This window comes from Corvus kubaryi, unplaced genomic scaffold, assembly GCF_017639235.1.
Source record: "Corvus kubaryi isolate FWS band 111438036 unplaced genomic scaffold, C.kubaryi_AGA036_p1.0 136, whole genome shotgun sequence".
Taxonomy (NCBI): Eukaryota; Metazoa; Chordata; class Aves; order Passeriformes; family Corvidae; genus Corvus; species Corvus kubaryi.
The window spans coordinates 11,511,335-11,522,072 of record NW_024580670.1 but is presented as its reverse complement, the minus strand read 5'-3'; the positions used below and the strand labels follow the sequence as shown (position 1 = coordinate 11,522,072).

Here is a 10,738-nt window from a genome sequence, read left to right as displayed (position 1 = left end):
CAAGCCTGTTTATGCATAAACACAGTACAACATGCAGCCACATACCTCCGCATTCCTCCTCCCCTCCCTCCCCTTATTCCTTTATCTCCTTCTCATCTGCTTTTGCCTGTTAAACGTTATCTCTGCTCTTCGTTCAGAACCGAGTCCCGGGAAAGGACAGTTCTGGTGGGTCACACAAATGGGATGCTGAGGAATGGCAAATATTTCAGACAAATTTGCAAAGTTTTCAAGGGTCTGGGTGGAGGGAAGCAAGGGAAGACAGTTTTGTCAGACCACAAACCTGCCAAATAGAGTCCAGCCAGGGTAGGAAAATGCAGCATGGTTTGGCCAATATATGCAGTGTGTTCCTGAGTCTGCTTTGCCCTGGGCTTGCACCCTGAGCCTCATCTGCCCAGCCATGCACACAGGCACCCATGGCCCTACATTCGCACATGCTCTTGTGGCAACAGAGCTACATCTACTGCAAAAGCAAAAGAGCAGGAATGTGGATGTTACAGTGATTAAAAAGTATTTTAAAAATATCATCTCCCCCTTTCCTGTTCCTTATTTGGTAAAAGAAGGTCTGAGAAAAGAGCAAACGCCAGGTGTACCAAACACCACCCTCAACACCTATGGCTGTCCCCACAGACTAGAACTATCTCTGAGACAAAACACTGCCAAAACTGCCTGCTCTGGGCACACTCCACCCTGGGAGATGGGAAACATCCAGCAATGCTCTCAGGAAGGCCCAAGCCACTTTCTTCAGAGAAACACATCAGGAACTCGAGGACTTGGCTTTGCTGAAAGGCTGGTGTACATTATTGCAGGTGCTGCTCTTGGCCCTTGTGCTGGACCCTGAAAGTGAACCTTGGTGCACAGAGGAGCCTCAGTGTGCTGCCCCACACATGCCACTGGAGTTGGGGCCTGTGCACAGGGGGCTGCAGGGCACTGCTCTTCAAAAAGCAGTCTGCGGCTTACCCCGAGACAGCCAAAGCACAGCCTGCCCCAAGCACTGAGCCCCGGACACTTGTGCAAGGACAGGGAGCCACAAGGTCTGCGGGAACCAACTGCCAAGCCCATCCCCTTCACACTCACTGTGTGCTGAGGGCTTGGTCCACTTGACTGGGAAGAAAGGCATCCCATTGCATCTTCTGGTGCTCCCCCAGGATTTATTCCCAGCTCTCCTTGCTCAGACTGTCATAAACTCTGCCCTCAGCAGGACAGTAGGTTGGCACTGGGTGTTACGTCCCCACATTAGGGCTTCAAGACCAAAAGCTTTGTCCTTGGCATGGGCTGGATGAATCCTAGAAGCAGGCTCATTTCCAGTTCTCCATCTTCCTAGAAAAAGTGGAAAAACACATAATGCCAAAGGTGCTTACAACACTTAGGCAGTTTATCCAAGGAACTTTGTCCTGGACAAACTCAGTGACAGCTGCAAATCAGTTATAGAAACCTAATCTCAACCCACCTCAGAATCAGCTTGACACGTTAAGCACTGCTCCAAGAAGCTCTCCTCAAGCTCTCCGCTCACAGGGGTAACTCAGCTCCAGGGTGGGGGACACAAGTGGGATAAGTGGAAAACTGGGGGAGGGACTTGTGCATTGTTCAAAAGCTCTATCATTCCCACTCTGGAGTTCTCCACTGCAGATCAGAAGCAATGCTGCTTCGACTGATTCCGTGTGTGGGACCAATTTGCCCACACAACTCCTGCTGCTCACACACAAGGACAGGGGTAAGACCATGGAGCTCCTCTGCAAGCACCGAGCAAGGACACTTGGACCACAGGTAAATGCAAGCAAATGGCTCCTCAGTGAGGAGGGACTGTCCCTCCTTCCAGGAGCTCATCTTCAAAGACCTCTACTTGTTCCCTCACTGCAGTGACTCTGGGCAAATACTGTTCCACACTAGTGCTGGTTTCTGGGCTGAAGCAGCGGCAGGGAGTCCATGTCTGTACATAAGCAGCAAACCCCCAGCGCGCACGGCATCCCTGGCCAGTGTGTGTGTGTGTTTCCAAGCATCTGTGCACACACACGCACATGCAACGTTTTGGGAGCCAGGCAGGGCAGAAGGGCTCCCTGCAGGGCGTGGGTTTGAGCAATGGGAGCAAGGGCAACTCGTGAGCCCAAGGCAGTGTGGCTGCACTGCATGCAAGCTCTCTGGAATGGGGCTGTATACTGAATTTATGAGCTCTTAAGTCATCACATTTACAATTTATATTCTCCAGTCTTTTAATCTCAGCAATAAACTCAGACTAAACCTTTGCTGAGGCAGTGTGGAAATTTCACTGTTCCCGGCAGCCCTGTGTACAAGGTGCCCATGGGCAGGACCAGAACACACTTCCTGATGGCTTCAGTGTTCTTCTCCAGTTCCCCACTCCCAGTAAAGAAATTGGTGATTGGTCAGTCCCTCACCTGCTACCTGGGTTGCCCAGGCCCCCCTTGTTAGACATAAGTGTAGCACATTAGAAAATATGGGGGCACAGACGCTTACCATGCCTCCTGCATGTCTGTGCACATCACCGGGACCCTCACCTAAATTTTGTACCACTTAGGACTCCCTCCTTACCCTGCAAACCAGCACCACTGGTGCATTTTTTACCCATCCAGATTTGCTTTGCTTCAGAATTCCATATCAGTAAAACATCTCCAGAAGGTTTCATCTAAACAGGGATGAGTCTTCAAAGTGAGCACCTTCTTTGTAAACAGGCCTCAAACTGAGATGAAATTAGCACTGATAAACTTACTAATGGAGTCAGGCCCTCCCTGCTTGGATGAACCCCACACTTTCAGAGGAGGGTGGCATCATTTCTGCAGAATGCTTGAGTGGCCTCAAATAACACACTGATCTGTCAGGCACGAGCCCAAGTGATGGCGTGAGCCAGCACTGAAATAATGAGAAGCTGATCTACAGCTTTTCCCCTCTGGTTTATTAAATGAATGCTCCACATACCACTTCCCACTGACTGGAAACAGGGAGAAAATCCCGGAACAGTAACTCATCATCCTTTCTTCCCCTGCGAAGATTCAAGGCTGTGGCTATGTATGGATGTTGTGAAGTGATAAAGTTGCTGTGGCTTCACGAGTTACCACACATCAGCTGAACTGTGCCATCTGACCGTGCTCCTGGCTCCCTGCAACTGGGTGGTAAAACATGTTCGCTCACGATGGGGCTGGAGCAGGTACACCGGCAGCGGGCTCCAGATAAGCATGCTTTGCTGATAAGCAGTGCCTCATTAAGCCCCAGGACTCAACGGCTTGCAATGCAATCCTTGCCCCAGAAGTCCCTCCTCTTTTCAAGTTGTAGCCCTCAGTCATGGAACAAGCAATGAGAAACTCCTGTGGGAAAGTGGTCAATATTGGATTAATTCCTGTGTGTTACATGGAGAGGATTTAGGGCCAGGGACCGTGCCAAAGAGGAGGAGTGGTAGAAGGACTGGCCAGCTGTGTTGCTGAGTACAATTCAGCATAGCCATTTCTGGAGAGGATACTGCAGAGGACACGTGGAGATGACCCAGTCAGTGCAACCAAAGTTCTCTGAGTTCTGATGGGGTCGGAGTTCATGGACATGAGTTACAACAGCATTGGGGCTTTCCAAGACGGAAGCAAGGTCCAGTCCTGGATAAGGGGCATGATCTAACATAAAAAACACATTGGGCTCATTCTTGACTCCACTAAGTAGGGCCAGGCCTCCTCTTTGTCTTCATATCTCAAAAAAGAATGGTTTTGTGAGGTTCCTGCCCTTCCTCACTACCACTCAGAAGAGACGGTTGTCTTCTTGCCTGAACCTTGATTTAGACTTAAGCCCCAACCTGAGTCCCAGAAAAGCTGGAAACAGACCCAGCTCTGTGTCCCAGCCTCTGGGGGCCACTTCCAGTCAGCACCCCCCAGAGCCACCCCATCTCCCATCCCACATCCAACCTCCGTGCTGAGCTCAGAACACGGGATCAATGCACAGAACATGCTGACGCTCCCTCCTGTACAGAGTAGGGAATCTGTGTCATTAAAGCCTTTTCTGCTCAACATTCACAAAAGAAAAACAGCAGGCAAACTCCCGATCTCCTGAAACGAAGCACAGGCACCTACCCCTCTCCACTGCTCCACCCACATTCTCTAGGGATGGGAGCTACACACATTCAGGATGGGTTCTCCTTATCTAGACGTTGCTTTTGTATTTTGAGAGGTGAGGAGACATTCTTCAGGGCAAATTCTCTATTTACTTTTTAGCCTAATTCTGAAGTCAGGCAGGTCCCTCTGTGCCGCCCCAGCGGGAGGTCAGCCCAGTGTGCCTATCCCTGACTGTCATCCCCGGGAACGTGGCTCCAGGGCTGAGCACAGCATCCCTCCTACAGGGCTGACCTGCAGGGAGGCATCTAATGACAATTTGACTGGTGGAGCAAAGCACGATTCATGTTTGTTTGGATAGTCAAAGGACTTGGAACAAATGTCTCTGCCTTGTGTTGGTTTAGATAAAGGGACCCCAGAATCGACGGGGCTGATGAGAAATCACTTGTGTAGACCTCCTCTGTTCTCAGCCGCTTTTAAAACAGAAAAAAACCATAACAACAACAATAATAATTATTCTTTAGGTTGGAAAAGACCTTAAAATAACCAAGTCCAACTGTTAAGCCAGTGCTGCCAATCCCACCACTAACCCACCACAACCACATGGCTTTTAAATACCTCAAGAGATGGTGAGTCAACCACTGTCATGGGCAGCCTGTTCCAATTCTCGACAGTTCTTTCATTGAAGAAACTTTTCCTAATATTTAGTCTAATCAAAATAATAATAGAAAAATATTTTCACAACTTGGAGGTACTCAATCCTTTCTGGACTAGGGCTCACTGGGGTGCCAAGAGCCAGATCAGGGATTGGGGCTGCATGATTGGGGTCACCTGTCATCTGGGTGACCAAAAGCTTGGGACATTTTACTGTGTGGTGCCTTCTGCTTTGCTCCCTATCCTGAGCTGTCTGACAATCCCTGCTTTTACAGACCCAGTGTCTGGCTGTGAGGGAAGAGAAGGTTGGACATGGTGGTGCCTGGAGTGGGGAACTGGGGGGACAGGGACTGCTACGTCCACATCCATCTGGCATACTGAAGCAGGGAATGAAGGAAAAGGAAGGGGGGGGGGGTAGAAAAGAAAATCCCAAAGATCCTCGGATAATAAGCACCATTAAGGTTAGTCTGTCTCATGATTGTTTCTTATTAAAAAGAGACTGTACTTTATCTGTGCAGGATATGCTGTTTGGATGAGGGAATTAGCAGAGTGACTGCCTCCATATCATCTAATTAGCAAAAATGTTGATAAGCAGATACAATCACATATGATTAGGATCCTTTTAAAAAGCCACTCCATTAATTAAATAGACAGAAAGGCCGCCTCCAGCCCTCGCGTGCCACTGATTAGAATACAAATATTTACACTAATCTCACCTCCATCAGCCATGGGACACTTTTGAGTATTTTTAGTGACATCAGATTACTATTGATTTTCATCCCCAATGTCAGACCATTTTGTTAGTATCTGAAAGTGCTGCCTTCAGTTTCGGATGCTTTAAATCATGTTAAGGGTTTATCTTAATGACGCTGCTGATAACCACTGTTCAGGTCACTCGTACTTTCTCTTCAAAGAACACAGTCTGGGCTGGTTTTTATTGTTTGTACTTGAGATTTAAGATACGAAAAACATTTCTCATTTCAAAGCCTTGGTTTCTAGGGATGGGGCTGCCAGGCCAGTTTGGGTCTAGTTACTTGATGTGTGCATGTCTAATTTCCCTTTCTCCCTGCCTCTCCTCGACCCTTTCTTTTTTCCTTGCAAACCCTTTTGGCTCACAGCAGTGGCCTGTCTTGAACGGCTGCTAATCACTGACGCCTGCTGCAGGCAGCAGACAGACAGGCAGTGAGCATCCTCCATTCGGGGATGACAGGAGAAAAATACTCCCTACTTTTCAGTTGGGTAGGATGCACTAAATCTAAGACAGATAACCCAGTCCGCCAGCCAGTCTGAGATGGGCTCTCAGCATCAAAAGAAAGTCGGGGAGGAGACGCTTTGCAAAGACACAGCAAAAGGCAGGGTCACCTCCTTCCTTCTGTGCACAGGCCCACTCCCCGCAGTTGATAACTGGCCTGGAACCCTCTCCAACAGACTTTTCTGATGTCCCATTTTCCCTTCTGGGTAATAGAGAGTAGGAACAGCAATACTTCTTGAAATGTCTGCCAAGCATCTGCAAAAGGACCATGCTGGCAGTGGCTAGGAGCTGTTGGCACCTTTTGGGGGCTTGTGGGGTGTAAGCTTGGATCACCCTCAAGTCCAACGGACAATCCTTAAAAAATCTAGTTCCTTTTGTGAAGATTTCAAGCATAAGACTACAGTCTGAGTCAGCCATCAAGTCTTAGCTCTGCCCTCAGTGTAGAAGACCACTTCAGGGTGTTTTGGGAATGCAAAGAGCCCTCTGAGCTCAAATAGGCAGCAGCAGCTTGCTGTTGGGCCCAGGTTACTTTTGCCATTTCTACAGAACAAACAACACCCAGCAGAGAAATAATTCAGGTGGCACAACCACCCTGTGGTTAAGAAGACTTCTGTGCCACAGGAGGCAAAAGCTGAGATCTCCCCAGTGGGGTGAGCCCCCAGGACCACGAGCTCCTCTGCTCCTTTGCACCTCTTTCAGGTCCAACCCCCAGGACTGCACTGCCCTGCGGCAACTTTTACTGCCCAAATCTGACAAGTACCTCTGTGCTACTGCCCCATCACTGACCAGTGAGAACACCAGCAGTACAGATATCTTTCCCAACATGTGTCAGCTCAATTGCCTTCCTCCCTCTGTCACACTGCTGTCTCTAGGCTGACATGGCTGCCCCTTGCTTTCACAGCCCTACCCAGAGGGTGTGTGTTAGGACAGCAGCCAGCTCATACGCTGTGCACATGCTCTTTGGTCTGGCTGGCTCCTGACTTCTTCCCAAAGTGTGGGATAATGGAAAAGAGGGCAGCGATCTGCAACACATGCTGCTATTAGTAGGTGTTTATGACACTGTGTTATACACAGATGAGTTCTCATTACTGGCACTTCCTTGGAGACCTTCTTCATGCGATGATTCCCTCTGAGGATATTGTATTTCCCACCAGAATGGCAAATCCAAGGAGCAGAACAGATGCAGGATAACCCTAGATTTGATCGTCTGTGTCGAGTTCCTGGGCCATCCCTGTTGTACATGCATACACACCTTGGGACAGGTATCCAGAAAGGCACATAGAAAAGAGGCTAAGGGTGGTAATTCTGAGAATTTAATTTACTACCAACATGAAAATGAGGCTCTTCTGAAAGTGTTAGGCTTGTCTATAAATTCAGAAAAATTTATGATGGCCATCTAATCATGATTTCAGGAAAAATTCCCACACAGGGTTTAAAAATGGCCACATGGGGAAGTTCCAGTGATTCGCTACCTTCATAAAGAAGGATGTGCAATGTATTTTGGGTTTAAATTTGGCTAATAACACCTTCCAACTGCTTTTCCTGGGAGCCTGAAGATCCCTGTGGCACTGAATTTCTGTTCCCATGCAAGTTCTTGCTGATTGTTATGTAGCTGGCATTGAACTTCCTCTTTTCCCAAGTCTCTCACTCCAGAGCGTATTTTCCAATCCCTTAGTCACATTTTGTGGCTTTTCCCTGGGCTTTCTCTGATTTATCAACACTCTTTCCAAATTGTGAGTAGCCAAACTGCAGCTTCCCTATAGCCACTGCCATAGGGAATTGTGTCCCATGGGATAGTATGACCTGACTACACCACACTTCCCTGGATTGCACACCAATCAACACTGAGTATCTGAGAACCCCACTGTAGGGCAGGTTCAGGCAAAAAAGTAATCTGGCAGTGATAAGGGTGGTAAAACAGTGAAAGACCTGTCCCAGGGAAGCTGTGGATGCCCCATCCCTGGAAGTGTTCAAGGCCAGTTTGGTTGGGGCATTAAGCAACCAGATCTAGTGGAAGGAGTCCCTGCTCATGGCAGGGGGTGGGGATTAGATGACCTTTAAAAAAGGTCACTTCCCACCCAAACCATGTTATGATTCTGTGGCAGTCCTACATCACAGCTGTGTCAGCACAGTTACATCCAGCAACTACACCACCACGGGCATGATCTACATTTAAAAACAGAAGGCCATTGACAACCAACTCTGCCCTAGAATGTGGTCAGGACAACTGAGCCGGGGTTGGCTGAACCCCCTCTGAGGTCACAATCTTATGGTTTGTGAGATACAGGTTTGAAAAGAATTTCTATGGTCAAGCAGCTCTCAGTGGCCTCGCACTGCAACAGGACAGAGCAGCTCATGGGGTGGACTGAGCAGCTCCCCACCCCTGAGGAGTGCAGTGCCATTGGGTGTCCAGGAGTCTCTGCATGCTGATCAACCTTGGTAGGAAAGAGGTAACCAGGCATCTTCCAAACAACCCCAGCGTTCCTCTGAGATGGTGGATTACTACAAGATCCTTGAACTGCAAGAAGATGCCTCACAGGATGATATTAAGAAATCCTACCACAAACTGGCACTAAAATGGCATCCTGATAAGAATCCCAGAAACAAGGAGGAAGCTGAGAAGAAATTCAAAGAAATTGTTGAAGCATATGAGATTTTGTCTGACCCTCAGAAGCGATCACTCTACGACAAGTCTGTTGAGGAGAGCAGAGTCCACAGAGAAAGAGCTGCAGCGGGTTATAACAGCTTCTTTGGTTCCCATCATGGATTCCCCCATCAAGAAGAGGTCTTTGAAAGGATGTATCCATTTACATGTATTTTCTTGAACCCTTTTGACATCAGAATCAATGGTGAAAACCAGCAGAGCACAAGTGGAAGAGGAGGAAGGTCCAGGGAGCCGTTTGTGCATTGGAATTCGTTCTGTTCCAGTGGTCACCCCACCACCTCCTTTACTGAAAACACAGCTGGGCCATATGGTGTCAGAACAGTGATAACCACTACTGAAGAGGTCAATGGCAAGACTATCACCACCCAGAAAATCATTGAAGATGGGCAGGAGACAAAAGAAGTGGAAGAAGATGGCAAACTGAAGTCTGTGATAATCAACGGGAGAGACTACCTGAATTCTTAATGTCACCAGCACAAGCATTAACTGCAAGCTGTGGGATGTGCTCTCATAGCTCAACTGATGGGATCAACTACAAGCAGTATTAATAAATGCTGAGTTCATGACACAACAGATGTTGCAGACTTCTCAATGGCTGGGAACAAAATATTTTGCAGGTAAAGATATTGTTATGCTAAACTAAAGAGTGTGACTCCTCAAAGCCTTAATGAGGGGAGAGATAGTGATTGTTCAGTAAGTACGTATCACAGATACATGTGAAAGCCACCTTGCTGGTTTGCCAAAGAGACCAAGCGGATTAATACAGGAATAGGAGACAGGCTGGTTCATGGACAGGTAAGAGAGCCCTGTAACAAGGCTATAAGTTCCCTTCCCACTCCTTGAGATGCCAGTGTTAAAGTCTACCAGCTGGATGAATAAAATCTTGTGTGACCCTCATACACAACCCTGACACAAGGGGAAGAAGATCCTACCTACTTTTGGTGTATGAGAAGATGCATATCCACAGAAAAAAGGTTTTTATATACTGGCAAGAAGATAGGCAGGGGTCAGTGGGACATGGAGAGCCTAGAGGAGAGAGAATGGCATAGAAAAGAACAAAAGAAGGAAGAAAATGTCATTCCTCAGACTGTAAAAGAAAACTGGGGATTTTTTGAGAATGCCCTGCAAATTATGACCAGAGGTCCTGATGGAAGTCTTGCATAGTTCGGGGGTTGAAAGTGAGCAGGGAAAAGGTGAGAATTTGGCTCTCGGACTGGAACAATCTATATTCCCTCTCTGCTTGGAGTCATTCAAACACAAAGAGCTAAATTCAAGCCATGAGCCAACAGATTCCAGGGGGCTGAGTTTAGCTCCCTCTTTGTGCAAAGCTGGATGTGGGGACTTAGATGGTGCTTTACCATCCTTATTGTCTTGCTCACAGCTGCAAGAGCCAGTTCACAATGCATTTCTTGCACGGCCTGCCAGCACACTGCTCTCATCCTCCACTGAGCTATGGAACATGCTCCCCACGTTTCCGCCCTCCCCTGGGCTGGCACGAACTGCTGAGCCTTGTTTCTTGCTTGGCCAGGTCACCTTAAGCATTTAAAATCTTACACACCTCTTATTTTCAGTCCCACGCTACATCCCCTTGAGTTTCCCAGCTTTCCCTGCCCAGTGATGTCTCCCTGGAGACTGGAAGTAGTTTTCAGGGACATTTTCACTCTAATCCAGATTGCAATTGCTGCCTGTGTTTGGGCAGGTCTTTGCATCTGTTTCCTCTGCTGTAAAATGGGAGTAACAGACTCCTTTGCTTTGAAAGAGACTGTGAGGTAGTGTTGCTAGTACAGGGCTTGGAGAACTAACCAATAAGTTAAATTAGACAGAATGCTGCCACCCCTTATTCAAAGCCGTTTTCTCTTGTAAAGACAAATGTAGCTTAAATTGCTGTCCTTAGCAATTGATGACATGTCCAGCTTGGAAAAACAGACAAAAACTGTATTTGTTATGTTAAGGGCTGTTAAGCCCCTCTCCCAGTGAGAAGACGACAGCACTGGGCAGCAAGTGAAAGCTTAACTGCAAGCTGGGTACATGGTGGGAGGCCAGTGGCAATGGGAGCAGGGAAAACCTCCATGCGGGGACAAACCGTGTCTGCTGCTCCCCCACAGTTTGGGAGCCACCAGCAGTCCT

The 10,738-nt window shown here is 48.0% G+C and overlaps 1 protein-coding gene across 1 annotated transcript; it reads left to right on the top strand.

The window, feature by feature from the left end:
• The first annotated feature begins 8,296 nt into the window (after positions 1-8,296).
• DNAJB8 (DnaJ heat shock protein family (Hsp40) member B8) lies at positions 8,297-9,147 on the top strand. Its single transcript, XM_042053932.1, has one exon. It carries the CDS (start codon positions 8,438-8,440, stop codon positions 9,074-9,076), a length of 639 nt encoding a protein of 212 aa, XP_041909866.1. The 5' UTR covers positions 8,297-8,437; the 3' UTR covers positions 9,077-9,147.
• The last annotated feature ends 1,591 nt before the right edge of the window (positions 9,148-10,738 follow it).

What these genes read in the sequence shown, in the direction of transcription:
- DNAJB8 (XM_042053932.1), top strand. Translation starts at nt 8,438, where the DNA reads ATGGTGGATTACTACAAGATCCTTGAACTGCAAGAAGATGCCTCACAG.